Here is a 17,607-nt window from a genome sequence, read left to right on the forward strand (position 1 = left end):
GACACTTCCAGGGATCCAGGGGTAGCTGCAGCTTCTCTGGGCACCCTGTGCCCACAGGGAAGAATTTCTTCTATACCTCTAATCTAAACCTTCCTCTCTGTCAGTTTAAAGCCATTCCTTGTTCTATTTGCTTTCCCAGCTGGTGGATTCTCTACCCACAGAGATGTCCCTCATTGTGCCGAGCTGCTCTCTTAAGCAGAGCTGATTCTTTAATTCAGTGTGTTCAACCACCTCACCCCTGATGAGCCACCACATAGATATCAAAGATATAAAAATAACTTGATTTCCTTTTGATTACTTCAAATTTTGTTCTCCACAAAAATCTTCCCAACTTTGTTCCCTATTTTGGTCTCCACTTAATTAAGGTCTGTTGAAAGCTTTACCGGAGATGTGTTTTCAGGAAAATTAAGAGTTGCAAGCATTTTCTGATCATATTAGGTTTGGTTTTTATAAAACAATAGCTTGGTAAGAGCTCTTTTAATGTCCTCCATTGCTACTTCCAACCCATTTTGCATGGGCCATTTATTGCAGAAAAAACAAATTTCTACTTGTGAACGGCAACAACAAAAAAAGCTCCAGAGGAAAACAATAAATGTTTCAGGCCAATATTGCATATGTTTCACTCCTTGCAGATCCACCAAACCTGCATCCTCTGCTCAAACATTTTAATTACTGAATATGATTATGCCTAGCTGGTGTGGCTAATCATAGTCCTTGGAATATTAAATATTTATGGTGCAACATTTTCACCCATCTTGAGCCTTAACTTATACTGGCAACCTGTGAGTCAAAATTCTACACTTCCCCAGCTGCTATTTGAGATTTTTATTCAATAATTAAAATTACCAGAAGAGAAAAAAAAAGTACAAAAATCTTTGACCCATAACCCCAGTTATTTTGGACTATTTATACCTAGATCTGACATTTTATCTTATTTCTGATGGAACCAGCAAACTTCTGTGAATTCACTTGTGACTTTTAACTTCAAAGTTACATTTCAAAGAGGTTTTGACAACAGTTTTTGATAAAATTGAGTATTAAATGTGTGCATAACTTGTTTCAGACAAACATTAACCCATTAAATACTTTCTTCTTTATGATTTAGAAAATGTACTGATTACCTCTAGAGAGCAAGCAAGACTACTGAGAAATTTCAGCTTTAGATTTGTCTAGGTTTAAAATGACACAGGAAAACATAATCTCAATTATTTGCTAGTCAGATAAAAAGTTCAGTTGTCCACAACACACTGATTCTCTCACCAATAGTTTCATACGAAAGCTGAGTAAGTTAACAAAAAAATCTCTGGGTTTCCTTTAAGACTATAAAAAAAAAAAAAACAACACAACTGTAATTCTTTTGTTTGCTTGTTTAAATTTGTAGCCAGAATTTAAATGTTCTATAATGTCCCAAAATATAGTCCAGGAATATTTTTTTAGAGTAAAGTGTTGTGTAAAATACATTTTGGGCTGACTCTAGTCAATGTAACCATAAAGTTTCACCTGCCTTAACAGGGTGGGGTGTTTTTAGATTCAGACCCTGGCTGTCAAGGTTCTGGAAGTGGAGAAAAATATTTTTTAATTCAGTGACTGACCTCGGGCAAGTCACAAATTCTCTCCTCTTCCTGGAGAACTGTTGCCAAAATAAATGTCCATCCCACAGGGGTATTATAGACCTAAATTTCCCTGATTCTTCTACTGTATCCAAAGAACTTAAATGAAGTTTTCAGGTTTCACCAGTATAAAGTAGAAAATAAATACAATTATTCACAGGAAATGCAAGGAGCACATGTTTACAACAGGAAGAAAAAGTTGCATGAATACACATCAGATAGCCCTGAACTTCATCATCCACCAGTAAATCAGAATCAGAGAGGACTGAAGGAAGGACACAAAGATGGTCAAAGGGCTGGGGAAGCTCTGCTGTGGGAAAGGTTGAAGGATTAGGTCTGTTCTCCCTGGAGGAGGCAAGGCTCAGGAGAGATCCTGTCACAATATTCCTGCACTTACAAGGAAGCTACAAGGATGAGGCTCTCTCTTCACAAGGAGACACATGGGGAAGATAATGGACAACAGGTACTACTTGCACCAGGAAAGATCTCATCTCAGTATACCAAATAAGATTTTTCACACTGATAACAACCATCGAGTGTTGTGGCTGCCCCTGGATACCTGAAAGTGTCCAAGACCAGGTTGGACAGGGCTTGGAGCAACATGGTATAGTGGAAGTTGTCCCTGCCCATGGCAGGGGGTTGGAACAAGATGATCTTTAAGGCCCCTTCGCACCCAAACCATTCTGTGATTTATTGGAACAACCTCCCCAGGGCCTCCATCACTGGAGTTGGACAGGGTGCTAGATAATGTACCTTTCCCACAAAAGGGTGGACCAGATGAGCTTTTGAATCTACTTCCAGCCTGATCTGCTTTATGAGTCTATGATTATTCAGTCCAAATTGCTTTAAATAACACCTCGAATGTATCTGTCAGCAGGAAGAAAACATATGTCAGCAGGCTCTAGACTAAAACTTGAGAGACTTGGTTTCATCTCTCAGATTCTGTGTATTACCCACTAATGGGCCAATATCTCTTTTCTCACTGGAGAAGACATTAGTGATGTCTAGTGGAAGGTGTCCCTACCCATGGCAAGGGATGGAATGGGATGACTTTTAAGGTCCCTTCTAACCCAAACCATCCTAAAATTCTATGGCTCTATGATGACACTGAAGACAATAGAGGTGGGGACAGCTGGATCTTCTACCAGCTTCAGGTCCTCAGCTACATTTCCACCAAGGGAAGACAGCAAACTTCAGTGTCTGTGGGAGTCACCACAGATTGCAGATTGTGAGGAACTGTGATATCAGAGTCTCCTGAATATTGCAGAAAGCCAGTGACTGGCTGAACCTTTAAAAGCACAAGGATTGTTGTGTCAGCTGCCCTGCGTGGAGCTGGGGTTTTAACCTGGACATAGGAATCAGTTGAATACACAAACTGCTCACTTATCCTTAACTTCTCAACAAGACACTCCTGTTTATAGCTCATTCTGCCATGCAGCTTATGATTCTGGTATTTCCTGTATCATGGAACCATTTAGTGCTGCAGGCCTGGCCCCAAGCTCTTTTGTAAGAGGCTTGCTCTAGACATGAGTTTTAGGAGAAAAACATTTTGTCATCCAAAAATGGCAGCTCAAAGAGATTAAAATAATTACAAATTCATGTTAAACTCATTAAATTGTTTTGGATAATTCAAAAAACTGTACTTTGAAAGTTCCTCATAAATTATTTAGGGAGGAGAGTGTTGGAAAACATTTAATTTTAAACTTGTGGAGCATTATATTTAAAAGACAAAAAGAAGAGAAAAAAGGACTCTCATATTAAAAGATAATTATGCTTTGTTGGACTCAAACCCACTTTTGTTGTTACTCCTGTTTTTTTGCACCAGAAATAATACTAGCAACGAAAATCTTGGATCTGTTCCTTCCTATTTTGTTCCTTTTTTCTGAATTCTGTGCTTTATCCAGAACACTAAAACTTCATTTTGAAGTGAACAATTCTGCTTCTTCAGAAATTCACAATAAAAAGCTTGGTCTATGAGCAAAGAGAAAACTTGGTGGGTTAAAGTTCGGGGGAAAAAAAAGGAAAAAATTATTGTATATACAAATAATAAATTCCATAAATTCTATACTGATTTCATCTTCAGTAAAAGACATGTGAATTCACGAGCATTAATATCATTCTGAATGATCCCCTCTGCACAAGTTATAACTCTCACAGCCTCTTCCCTGTGATATTCCTTATTCTGATAAAACATGCCCATGGCTTTTGCATCCCTGAAGTCTATTGAGTGTTCTGGTTTGCTCCTCAAGGAGTAATCAGAGTATCTAGAAATGGCTGAGGGACAGTAATTTCAACCTGTCTGGCCAAACTGGAAGCTTGAAGTGAACATAAATATTTATGTGTATCATAGAATCATACAATCATAGAGCGGTTTGGGTTAGAAACACCATGAAGTTCATCTAGTTCCAATGCCCCTTCCAAGCCATTCTATGATAATTCCATGACAACACCACCATCCTCACTGGCCTTGAAGCATTGTCATGCCAAGGGGGAATCTGGTCCTGCAGAATCATTAGGGTTGGAAAAGACCTCCAAGATCATCAAGTCCAGGCTGAATGAATGCTGCCATGCCCATTAAACCATATCACAAATTGTCACACCTACTTGGGTTTTTTAATGTTTCTGCCCTGGGCAGCCTATACCAGATGGTTCCAATGGTCCAAGGTTCCTGACCACCCTTTCTGGGAAGAAATTTTGCCTAGTGTCCAACCTGAATCTTCCCTGGTGCAAACTGAGGCCATTTCCCCTTTACCTATGACTAGTTTCCTGGGAGAAGGGGCCAACCTCTCCTTTCAGGGAGTTGCAGAGAGTCCCCCTGAGCCTTCTTTTCTCCAGACTAAAGAGCATCAGCTACTCCTCACAGGACTTACATTCCAGTCCCTTCCCCAGCTTCTTTCCCTTCTCTGGAGCCATTCCAGACCCTCAATGTCTTTATTATAGTGAGTAGTTCAAAACTGAACACAGGACTCGAGGTTTGGCCTCACCAGTGCCCAGGACAAGAAGATCATTGTCCTGGTCCTGCTGGCAGAAGATCAGTGGGAGAAGGAAAGTTGAGCTTCTTTAATTTGTCTATCCTGGGAGCCAGAACTCCACTGTGAAAAATACTCAGTGCTACAACTTTCAGGAAGGAAAAAGAGAAGGGAGAGAAGGGAAGAAGATAACCATGAATTCACCTTATCATCAAGCTATGCCTTTCTAAATGTCAACCTCGAGACAAAAGGAACCACAGGTCAGAACAAGAAATGCAGAGGAATTTAACACACATTTGTGAAGGGAAGGGCAAAAATATCCCCATTCAGGTTTGGGCAGCAAAAAAGAAAACACAGCAGTTTCATCACAGGCTCAGAGGCAGGCAGCATTTACCATATGCTGCTGCCTCCATTACACAAGGAGATGAACCCTGTGGAGTGTAGGTTGCACTCACAGTGCACTTTAGATGGTGGGGATTCCTCTCACACCTATGACTGTGTTCTAGGATGTGCTAAACATGGTGGGAGTGTGAAAAAATCCAGGGATTGTATGCAAATATATTCATAAATATGCAGGTGCTAAGTGGTAATGATGCTAAAACATTAGTGCTTAGATGTGATTCATAATTAGGGTGGAAAAGGTACAGTAAAAATCAGTGTTTGCATCTAGACAACACATTAATCAACCCTGTAAGCAGCCAGCTAGAGTGGGATCCTTGGAGGAAAAACCTTACACATTTTGTTTAAAGATTAAAGTTCTTCTTGTGTTTAATCAGTTTTAGAGTGTGAAGGGAAACAGGATTAATTACAGTCCCTCCCATCAGTCTCCCACACCGTCAGAGTCACAAACGATGCATTTCTACAGCAAAATGGCCACCATCAGCAGCAGGCACAGGGAATGTTAATTGTAATTAAAGAGCTGAGTTTTAATCAGGATGAGAATGGAGCCTAGCTGTGGGAGCCTTCAGAAAGTGGTTATGAGCAGAATGGGACTTTTTTAAACAGACAAGGATCATCAAACTTCTGGAGTGGGTTTTCAGTTTGATTATCTCCTCAGTGGGATACAGGTGAAAATCCTTGTGGAGCCAATTATTGGTATTATTTTGCAGTCATGTGATGTTTTCATGGCACATGTCCCTTAATGCTCTCAGAGGACTGGGCAAGGGACAAGTAGAATTATCAAATCGCTGAACGGTTTGGGTTGGAAGGGACATTAAAAATCATCCAGTTTCACCCCCCTGGCTTGGACAGGCACACCTTCCACTATCCCAGGTTGCTCCAAGCCCTGTCCAACCTGGCCTTGGACACTTCCAGGGATCCAGGGGCAGCCACAGCTTTTTGAGCAACCTGTGCCAGGGCCTCACCTCCCTCACAGGGAAGAATTTCATTCTACCATCCAATCAGACCCTAAAAGGGTTAAGGATATTGGGTGAAACGATTCTGCAAGAAGGCAGAGTGGCACTGGTGGACACAGAGCTGCACACTGAGTCACCCCAGACTCCTACAGTACAATTCCCTCCATCCATCCTGAAAAGGAATCACACAGACTGGGACGACCATCATCTCAACCTCAGCTGCAGATCTCAGTGAAAGTCATTCAAACCTCATGGCTCAAATATCTGCATGACATTGCAAAACATGACTTTGCAAAACATGACTTTGCAAACCCTCCCATCAGCACAGGCACTTACCAGCTTCTGAGTAGAACCGTGTCCACTCAAATTCTGACTTTGGGAAAACGGAGACAGGCGGCTCTAGATCCAGGACACCTCCATCCAAATCTTTGAAAAGAGCTTTCCTCGAGCCTTTGCATCTCTTTTCGGGGAACATGGTGTCTTCAGAGGTTGGTACACTGACAGGTGGGGAAAGTAATGCTATTATTAGTGGCTTGGGATGGCCAGAAAAGCCTATAAATTTCTATGTATGTCATTAAAGAGTGGCTGCCACAGAGGAAGGTACCTGCAACAGGACAGGTTTGTTGAGGGGAACTCACCTCACGCGAGACAAATACAGGAAGGTTGAGGTGAATAATTTCCTAAAGAAGGGTCTATATTGACTACAGAAGGAGGTCAATGTCTTTTTAGATCACTTGCCTAATTTTTGGATTACTAAAGTGTAGTGAGCTGAATTGCTTTTAATTGCAGATTGACTAAAGGTTCAACACAGCTTAAAGGAGTTGGTCAACTGAGCATCTCACATCCATGACAGAATTCAATACGATAAAAAGATTTCCAGAGAAGTCTATGGAGACATTTTCAGATTGCTACTTGGATTCACATTCAACCTTGAAGAAAACATAGAATTTCTTGGTCTCAGGCTGTGAAAACCCAAAAACTTGTACCTTGAATGGGGCAAACAGATACAGACAGAGATTGACAGTAAGGGCAGAGGAAGAAAAAGGCAAATTCCCTGTCAACCCAGCTCAAAAGAGGTGAAGAACAAACACCTCCTCTGATCCTGATAGCTCAGTTCTTGGCCATCTCAGCAGATCCAACATTTCTGCTGGTTAGGTCTACCAGTGGGACAAGCAAAGTGCTTCATGGATTTGCTATATTCCCTGATGTTTCTATTTCCTCTCTTGCTCCAAGGCAAGGCTCATCTTCTCTTTGACAGGGCTTATCCATCAAGGTATCCCTTCAGGATGCTGAAGCAGAACAATGCAGCCACAGCCTGGATCAAGCTCAGCAGCTGCAAAGGTGGATTAAATAAATACATGCAGATATTGCATGAGGATCACTGGGAGATGTAATCACCCTCAGAGGCTCAGCAGCCTCCCAAGGAAGCATTCAGTACTTCATGTGCATTCCTCACATTTGGAAACCACCAGCCCTTGCACTGGATTCAGCAGCTCCCTACCAGCAGAATACTGTGGGATGGATACAGGGGTGAAACATAATGGGAGCTGACAAGCTGGACAGGGCTCAGAAATCTACACGCAAACTAATGCCCAGAGCAAAAAGCAAAAATATAGAATAAAATAAGAAATTCTGGCAGAAGGCTGCAGGGGCTCTAAACATAGCAGTGTGGGACACCTCCAATTATTTTTGACTGGCAAGTGGAGTCCATGCTGGAAATTTTTTTTTGCTACTTCAAGGCTTTCTTGACATAGCCTCTGTATTGTGTTCAGTGACTGCAATAAATAAATAGGCATGTGGTTTCCATTGGATGTGGTATGTTTAAACCACTGCAACCAGCAGTGACTTAAGGTTACAGATGAAGTTCTCCCCTCCCTCCTCAACACTCACAGACAATATTCTCCCTGGGCAGGAGCAGTTCTGGCAATCATTTGACATCTCACAGCCTGCCTGGTACTGATCAACATTTCTGATGTGATCTCGCAGGCGCAAATCAAGCCACGCTTCCCCGACCAAAAGGACATTCCCAGTCTCAGGGTTTTTTCCTGGAGGTCCTGACATTTTCTGAAGCCTGAGGCTGAGAAGTCAGAGATGCTCAGGATGGGGGTTTAAGAAATGGGATATGTGAGGCTTGTTTTGCTACACAAATGTCAGGAAAAAAGAAATCCAGGAGGATTGGTCTGGAGATGCACCTTGATGGGATTTGAAACTCAGATTATAAAAGATTGCCCTAAACTAAATTTGGTGGTGTTTTTCTGTCTCTTTTTTTTTCTGTATTTGAGTTTTTCTCTGCATGTTTGTTTGAGATCTGAGCTTGTTCCTTTTTGTCAGACAGGAGCAGTAGAAGAGCAGAGATAAGGAGAGGTTAGTCCCAAATCTGTAGGTGTTTGGTTAGGGTTTTTTTTGCACAAACTATTGAGAAAAGATAGTTCAGAATGAAGCATTTTACCTTGTTGGATGAAAGTAGAACTTTTCCTTCTCACTGACATGTAACATCCTTGATGTCTCTGCTGTGATGAGAGGCATGATGCCTAAATGATCAGCATTTGACATGATACAGACATCCCTGTCTTCACTGTAGCAGCTCTTTGTAAAACCAGTAAAGGTGACTTCTGCCAGGTTTTAAGAGAAGATCAAGCAAGGAAAAGTGGTTAAAAGAATGCCATAACTAGAGATAGGAAAGTTTTTTTCCCTATGATATTTTCCATGTTAAATTGTTCCCATATATATCCATAAAAAATATTTTTACATCAGACTAATAGAATTGTTAATAGATCTTCATGGGGTTTTAGAATACTCCATAGCTGAGTTATACCCTAAATTGACACAAACCAAGTCATGCCCACAGGAAATGAAATCAAAGCAAATAGCAACTGAGAAAGGGAAAAAAAAAAAAAAAAGCAAGAGTATTTAATACATTTTCACTTGAATAAGTAAGAACTAGTTTAATCACAACCTGCCTTGGATGGTTTATCCACTTGCCAGAGATGAATACAAGACAAACTGGCTGTCATGACACATGCTTGGCTCTGTCACTCAACCCTTGTGCAGCTCCAAAATCCATATTTTTCCATGATTTTTTGTGAGACTCTGCACAGGCCTATTTGCCTTTCTCTATCTTATTCTTCTGTAAAAATGGGGTAATAAACTTTCTTGCAAAATTATGTAGCAGTAAGGAATAAAGACATGGAAAACAGTACAATATTTAGATCCCACCACTGTAAGCAGCTATTAAGTTTCTCCTATATGCAAATATTTTGCTGGAGACTGAAAAATTCATTTGAAACAAAAATCCAGGATACATAACAGATTTCTACCCCTCTTGTGCAATTCCTTATACCAATAAAGATCATAACTGCTTCTGTGATCTGTAGCTAATATGTTCTGTGACAATTCTATACAAAATGTGATATTCACTTCTCAGATTTAGTATCTTTTTTTAGGCAGAGAAAACTCTGGATCAGAGAGATGAATCAATTGGAAAAGTAACTCACAAGACAGGTATGTCTGAGGTAGAATCTATACATTGTCATGGGTAATAATTATCATTGTATCATAAAATCCAAGAATGGTTTGGGTTGGAAGGGATTTTACAGATAATTTCATTCCAACCCCTGCCACAGGCAGGGACATCTTCCACTGTCTCAGGTTGCTCCAAGCCCTGTCCAACCTTGGACACTTCCAGGGATGGGGCAGCCACAGCTTCTCTGGGCAGTAATTATCCTGGAGTGGATTCAGGGAGTGAAACATATGAAATAATATTTTTTTAATTAAACTGTATCAAGTTGTAAAAGAATTCTGTCATCAGTTTCACTGAGGCTCTGATTTCTCCACCATGTCCATTTGTGGGAGGCTGCAAATTCACTTGGAAAAATGAAAATAGTGAAGAAAAAGAGTGACAGAACAGTCTAGCCAGTGGAGGCAGAAGACCAACCTTTCAGCTTCATGATTCCCAGGGCTTTTGGACAATGCCCAGTTTTGTGCCAGGGATCCTCTGGCCTTTGGCTGAGCACAGTGGTGAATGTGGGCCATAAAATCCCAACCCTGCCTCTCAGAGGGCTGTGTGGGGGTCTGTCCTGGGCTGTTGGGTCAGCTGAGTGAGGCTTGATCCTGTCTCTGAGGCAATCAAAAGTCGAGCTCGTTGCCACAATGGTGGAGTTTTTAAGTTCTATGAATTTTTTCCCCGTGTGGCATTGCTCAGCATGGACACAGTGCACCACTGCCAGGAGTCCCACAGTGTTGTCCACCAGCACCACGTTTTCCACAACAACACTGCCTCCAAGGTGGAACATGACCCCATAGTCATAATTCTTATAGGACAGAAAACCTGTGATTCTAGTGCAGGTCTGAAATCCATCTTCCTGGTACAGATGAACGCCATGGAGACTCGAATGGGCCACATTTCCACTGCAGTATTCTCCATCTAGGGAACACTCTTGGCCCCTGATATGGAAGCCAATTCTCTCGGATCCTGCCACAGCATTGCCATGAAGAGAGACACCAGAGGCCAGGTTCACCTTGATGCCAGCAACCCAGTTCAATAAACCTGCTGGCTGCCTGCTCAGAATAACAAGGTTCCTGATGAGAGAGTGATTTTGCCCTTCCAAATCAATGCCAGGTCCAGTGGTATTGAACACCACATTGTTGTGCAACAAGATCCCACTGCTCTCAACTATTTTAATGCCAGCTCCACAGCTGCCACTAAGGCTGGATGACACCACCAGGGACTCCTGGGATACATTCCTGAATTCAATGGCAGAAAGTTGAGGAGGCCCAAAGTTCAAAAATTGAATATTTAAGAGCTGAAGAGCACCTGCAATGAGATGACTAGAGTAAAATAAAAGCTTGTATGATTTAAGAAATGGTAAGGACAACCATGTTAACAGCACTCAGATATAAAATAGCAGGCATTTTGTCAGAGTATTGCAGTATTACTTCATAAATATAGACAAAGTCATAGTAAACCCCAACTGAACACAGAACAGCCCCTCATAAAATATCTGCCATATTTATGAATTTTAGTAATGTTCATGTTTAATACTTGCTGATAGTCAGTTTGTTCTGACTTTCATAGCACATGTGAATGGATACAAATTGCTGCACCTCTTTCTTGGGCAGAACTGGGGTGGTTGATGAGGACAGGTCAATCTCAACTACCTTCAAACTCCTTCCCTCTGGAGTCTGTGAGGTGTCCCACCAGCATCCTCCCAGCACAAGCCACATCTGACTGGATCTGAACGTTCCTTGTCAGCAGCCCAACCTCCGCAGCCAAAGGGATGTGTCTGCCATCCTCCATGTCATGGGGACGCCCTGGGGAGTTTCAAGAAAGCAAATGTGATAAGTGTCTATCATACCTATAAACCAGGGCTTTGAGGGACATAAATCCTGACAGCTCCTCTGCAGAATCTGCACTGACATTCAGGTGTGTTTCACCCCCAGCACAACCTACATGCATCAACACAAAACCAGAAAGGCCACCTGCCCATCAAATATTCACTGTGTTCTTATATTTTACCAAGAGATCTCATTTTTAGAACAAGAAGGTGCTAAACCTTTTCCCTGCGGTGTGCAGGTGCCAAAGCAATGAACAGGTTCACACTTCATTTTTTCAAAGCTCTGCATGCTGGAGTTACTCTTCAGCACACTGCAGAGTTGATCTCCATGAATTCTCTTCAGGATCAGACTAATTTCAATGCCAAAAATCTGTTTGCTTCAAAGTCTTGCTTGTGTGTGTTTTCTAAAAGGATTTTAAAACTTTTTTTTCAATGCCTTTCTAAATGAGACTTTTGCACAAGTTTATGCAGCTGTCCAGCTTGGAATAATCTCAGGTGATTTTAGACATCTGCAGATGTGATTTATTTATTCAAACTGACTTTATGCACAATGGAGAGCAAAAGGCAATTCTCAAGAGTAATTTGTTATGTATTTTATATACCTGCTTTAGGGGCAAATGAAATTCAGGTGAGAAGTATGTATTGTACATGTTTTTCTGCTTTAATTGTCAAGGGAGCTGAGAGTGACTGGATCATGTGTGAACATTTACTGCAGGTATCTACAGGTAAAACCCAGTATTTACCTCTTAATTTCTCATAAGTCTTTTTTTTTTTCAGCTATATCTAACAACTGCTGCAGTACTCAATGTGTAAGCAATAATTTCACCTCATGATATATTTATTGTATCTACATCAGCTAAAAAAATATGTTAAGAACAATTCTCTGACTATAAGACTGACTGGCAGGTTTTGCCCTTCCCTCAAAAAAAAAAAAAAAAGGCCTAAAATGCATAAACTACTGCAATTGAAGTCTAGATGTGCTATGCTTTGAACTGCACATGTTTGAAAAATGCAATTGTAATGAAAAACTGTGCCATGGAGGCTACTGTTGATTAACACTGTGGATAAGTGAAGAACAGAGCTTCCAAGTGAAGCTTTGATTACTGGCATAGCCATTTAGACATTTGCCATTTAAAACATGATATTTCTTGATCTTTCTATCCATTATACTAATTTCTGTGCCTACTAGATGGAATAAAGATCAAATTTAAAACAAATATTGATATGCACAAGAAAAATCCTTGAAGGTCCAGATTTTGACCTAGTAATAAAATCCTTTTGTTTCTGTTAAATGGATGGTAATAAATTTACTTCATAGTCTGAAATGAAAGTAAGTAAGGTATCAGCACTGCATCCCTTTTTCCACATAAATATAGATTCCATGCAATCGATACAGGAAATAGAGCTATATGCAGATTTTATCTTTATTTAGATATTAGTTTATGAATACATTCATTTCATGCCTTGGAATTGATAAAATTCTGCACTTTAAATTTCATGAATATAATTATTTTGAAATTTGAAAACAAAGGGTGATGTTTGATTCTGTTCCAGGTTTTTGACATACCACAGAAATTGTGCAAAAGGCCTAAAATCCTACATTTATTTTTCCTTTAAAATTTCAGTTGCTTTTTCTCTCAGTGAACAAGTTCAACTTGAAACACCAGAAAGTTTTCCCAAACAATTCAGAACTGAATTAGTTCTATTCACAGAAATTCATGTTAGAATCGGCAAGAAAAAAAAGCACATGGAGAAAAAAATGAAGATACCTGAAGGAAGTAAAATTGATGGTGTTGAGATAGGAAAGGGAAAGTCAACACTTCAGAAGAAAACTATCAGAAAAAGGAATGGAAAATTCCTTACCAATGTGCCTGTGCAGAAGAGGCTCATGAATTCTTATATTATGACCATGGACTTCTCTAAGGGTAAGTACTTCAGCTTGGTGGGCTTCATAGGAGGAAGAGCTGACCACAATATCTCCACCTTGATCCCAATCTACTTCCTCCTCCACAAAAATCCTGTAACACCGTGATATAAACTTAATGTCATTACACTTAATAGAGTTATGCTCACAAATTTCATTAAAAATGAACAGTTTTGCTCAGGGAGATCTCAAAACAAAATTAAAAAAAAAATCCACAGGCTATGCTCTAGGAAAAGCCCCTTTAGGGCTTTCTGCAAAAACAGATGTCTGAAATATGTGGGAGGAAATTAATCCTGAAGCATCTTTCACACCATTGATTAACAACATATACAGTTCCAGTGCAGCATTTCAGGGCTCAAGTTGCCTCCAAAAGACATGTCAGACCAGTTTTGGTGCCAGGAATATTCTACAGAGCTGAAAGTCAGCTTTGGATTTAGACAAAGTGCAGGGCTCTGTGTGTGTCTGCTCTTGGCTTTTAAGGTTCCCCTAGTTTGTTTGTGCACTCAGCAGAGGGTTGGAAGGCAATTCAGGTCCCTGAATCGGGCACATTGAGCAGGATTTGATTCCCTAAACAAGAGCACCTCCTGCTATTTGAGATGCCCCAGGATATCTAAGAGATCAGCTGGGAGATGGGACAGAACTGGTTCCCAGAGCATTCCTGGAGACACAGTACAAGCCATGGAAGGGACTCAGACACCTCAGATAAGCACAAACCCCCTGTTTTGGCACCTGAATCCTTACCTTGGTAGCTGAACACCCTCTAGGCACCAACACTTATTTTATTATAATTGTATACATTACAATTGCATGCACAATTATTATAATTGTATATATAATTGTAATATATACAATTATATTTGTAATTCAGGGGATTTTTAGCTTCACATAAAGAAAACAAAATCATTTAGTGGTAGCAAAATATTTAATGATCCATGTTTATCTCTATTTGATAAACACCTTGTCCTGTTACAGGGTGAGTGCTGCTGGCCAGGTGATGATCTAAACTCCTCAGGGAATTATGGAGAAAAGAGAGCACTGAGTGAATTCAGAGAATGCCTCACATGCAGTCTAGAGTGACAGAAGTGCAGAGAGAAAAGAAGTTCCTAAGGGGATGTTGTCAAGTTTTTCCAGAGCCTCTTTTCACAATATTTTTTAAAGATGAGTAGGCTCCAGATAAGCACTTACAATATACAACACCTGTGAAAATTCAGTAGAGAACTCCAACAATTTTTTTTTTTTTGCTTAGAGGAATCATTAGATATCTTCTGAAAAGGCAGAAAAGTCCTTTTTTAACTCATGTTCTGATTCATGCTGGAAAAGGATGAAGCTTCTCTCCTTCAATAAAACTCACTTGCTTCAGCTTTTATTTCCCTTCAGCTTCCATATTCCAGCACTGACTTACCTATTCCCTGTATCCAACCACATCAACCCTTAGCTGGCTGTTAGTAGACTCTTCATGATAAATAGCTTTTTCTTTAAACTTTCTTTCACCAATTGAAACAACTCTTTGTGCTGTATTCAATGGGCATGAATTAACTCCAAACTCTTGTATCTTAGCACCTCATGATATTTCATATGAAACATCTGGGCAGCAGCCCAGATCTAGCCTGGATCCATTTCATCCAAGTGTTCAACTGGCATGCTTCAGTCAAGAATCTGCTTATTCTAAACTCCCATCTTAGTCAGGGAAGGATAAGAATTTCCAGAGGGTGATTCTAATGTTGCAGGGTTTGGATCAGGGTCAGCAATACATCAGCTGTACAGCAATTCCTAAACAATTGATCCACACTGAACACACAACTGTGGGAGAGCTCACAACAGGGGAATCCTACTGGTGAGGTCTTTGTGCTTCCACTGCCCATCTTTGTAATGATTTCCCAAATAATTTCTTCCCTAAATGCTGATATTTCACCTCTACCCAGGTGGGAACTCTTCCTATGAGGCTTTGTTATGTCTGGGAGGGAGGGAGGGAGGGAGGGAGGGAGGGAGGGAGGGAAGGAAGGAAGGAAGGAAGGAAGGAAGGAAGGAAGGAAGGAAAAGGAAGGAAGGAAGGAAGGAAGGAAGGAAGGAAGGAAGGAAGGAAGGAAGGAAGGAAGGAAGGAAGGAAGGAAGGAAGGAAGGAAGGAAGGAAGAAGGAAGGAAGAAGGAAGGAAGGAAGGAAGGAAGGAAGGAAGGAAGGAAGGAAGGAAGGAAGGAAGGAAGGAAGGAAGGAAGGAAGGAAGGAAGGAAGGAAGGAAAGGAAGGAAGGAAGGAAGGAAGGAAGGAAGGAAGGAAGGAAGGAAGGAAGGAAGGAAGGAAGGAAGGAAGGAAGGAAGGAAGGAAGGAAGGAAGGAAGGAAGGAAGGAAGGAAGGAAGGAAGGAAATCTCAGCTTCATTCATCCCCAGAATTTAGATTTCTTTAGGATTAATCTGGGTTGGAAAGGACCTTAAAGATCATCACCCTCCCCATCATGGTACAATTTTCTGTGACCTAGGGTTTTTTCTGTCTAGACATAATTTAAACAGAGCCCATCGCAAAGGAAAAAAATAGTGCAACTCATAGGAACATTAAATACAAGTCATGGGAACAGGAGCCAAAATTTAATATTTGAAAGCATATTTGGGCAAAATACCACCTTTCATTGCCAGAAGCAACATTAGTTCCCAGATGTGTCCAAGGCATCTTAGGATAAGCACTATAAATTTGCACCTGTCCATAAACCCCTGGAAAAAAAAAAAAAGAAGAAAGCAGAAGGAGGATTTCAAAGTTTAAGGGGAAAAGAGGCCTGAGAAGAACTGAAGTAATAACTAAATACATGGAAACCTTTATATTTATTAAAGTATGTTTCTGCATTTTATGAAAAGCATAAGAACAGCACAAAGCCTCCATTAGAAATACAAAGTGAGGCAGTAATAAGTAATCAGTAAAGTAAAATGTCCATCACATGCATGTACAAGCAAGGGAGGGGATTTTACCACTGAAGTTTCATTGACTCAATTTAGAAATGAAGGAATTGCAGACAATGATATCCACCATTAAAAAAAACAAATCTCAGTAAACAAATTAGGTAAAAACTTCAGGAAGGAAAGACACAAAAAATTATGCAGCTATTATTAATCTTTCTGGCCCATGGTTTTTTGGGTTTTTTTCTCCTCTGGAAAAGGGATCCAAAACCAGAGTAAAAAGTCAAAGTATAGAAACTTTTCATATGGATGACATGTCCCAGAAGATCAAATTTTAGCTCAAAAATATGTGTACCTTTGTTTGAGGTTTAGCTGTACGAAGTAGTAACAATCTCAACAGAGGTAGATTTGGATATTACCAAAGATTAGTTTCCCATGAGAAGAGGAATTCATGTTTCATACCAATACTCCCTGGGTGGACATTTATATCCTCCAGACGATCACAGTAAATCACTTCAGATGCCCGAAGAAGGAAGAGAAGCTTTAAATCCCTTTCCAGGGGATGCTGTGAAGAACCTGCAATAAAGACAAAACAGCATCAAGCCCACCACAAAGGTATCCATCCATGGCTTTTGTGATGCTGAAAATGGGAAGGAAACCAGGGGGAAATCCGTGTGAATCTGATTTTAAAGAAATATCTAAATGGCTGAATTAATATTTCCTTTCTCAACCTGTTTTTGCCTTTTTGCTCCTTTACAATTTCACCAGTTCCAGGGTAATCGTGCAGCAAGGATGCAAAAAATGGAAAGACTGAGGAAAAAAATTAGGGAAAAAGAAAGTGCCCAAGAAGTTTTGGTGTGTGAGTTGCTGATAAGTCTGCACAGTAAACTGTGTTCCAACTTTGCCTTCATTTCTCTCACCAAGGGTAGTTTACAGTTTCAGAAGAAAATGGCCCAGCACTAAACAGATACTAAGGAGGAAAAAGTAGGACAGTTTTTGCCCTGGAGAAATGTATGCGGAGTCCAGTAAAAGAGTTCAGCGTTCCTTTAAAATTAGAGATTAAATCAATTATGCAACAGAAAACTGCAGCAGATGTAGAACTGAAAAATATATACATATCTGTACAGAATTAGCTGGCCTGTCATGTTCTTTTAATATTTGAAAATTACTAGTTTGGAAAAGAGAGCTGATTTTGTATCCTAAAGAAACACTTTGCTTTAAGAGCAGCTTTTTATTTAAGTGAAATCAATAAAACAATTCATTGTTCCCCACCAGCAGCTGACTGATATCTGAGGATATTTAAATTCTCTATACAGCTTTTTAATGGGTAAAAGGCAAACAGAACAAGACTTGCATGCTCCTATCTAATATATCTCACACCAGAGAGCTCATATGTTCTCTGGGGACATGGAGGGAATTATTTGGCAGTGTCCATAGTCCATCATAGTCCACCAAAACCAGCTTTGATTTCTTTATTTAAACTCCCATAACTGTGGTTTGGACGGAGGAAAACCAGGAATTGGGTTGTGCCCA

At 40.3% G+C, this 17,607-nt stretch overlaps 1 protein-coding gene across 3 annotated transcripts in view; it reads right to left on the minus strand.

The window, feature by feature from the left end:
- Nucleotides 1–17,607, minus strand: part of PKHD1 (PKHD1 ciliary IPT domain containing fibrocystin/polyductin) — a 233,383-nt gene that overhangs the window by 59,192 nt on the left and 156,584 nt on the right. For all 3 annotated transcript variants that reach the window (XM_085057091.1, XM_085057090.1, XM_085057092.1), the window contains exons 54-60: nucleotides 16,537–16,650; nucleotides 15,807–15,894; nucleotides 13,131–13,285; nucleotides 11,092–11,244; nucleotides 9,869–10,747; nucleotides 8,384–8,546; nucleotides 6,271–6,431 (exon numbers count right to left, since the gene is read on the minus strand). In XM_085057091.1, coding sequence (XP_084913217.1) covers nucleotides 6,271–6,431; nucleotides 8,384–8,546; nucleotides 9,869–10,747; nucleotides 11,092–11,244; nucleotides 13,131–13,285; nucleotides 15,807–15,894; nucleotides 16,537–16,650 — 1,713 coding nt within the window. The remainder of the gene's footprint in view (nucleotides 1–6,270; nucleotides 6,432–8,383; nucleotides 8,547–9,868; nucleotides 10,748–11,091; nucleotides 11,245–13,130; nucleotides 13,286–15,806; nucleotides 15,895–16,536; nucleotides 16,651–17,607) is intronic.

Source organism: Lichenostomus cassidix, chromosome 3 (assembly GCF_008360975.1).
Source record: "Lichenostomus cassidix isolate B80296 chromosome 3, HeHo_3.0, whole genome shotgun sequence".
In the NCBI taxonomy this organism is placed as follows: domain Eukaryota; kingdom Metazoa; phylum Chordata; class Aves; order Passeriformes; family Meliphagidae; genus Lichenostomus; species Lichenostomus cassidix.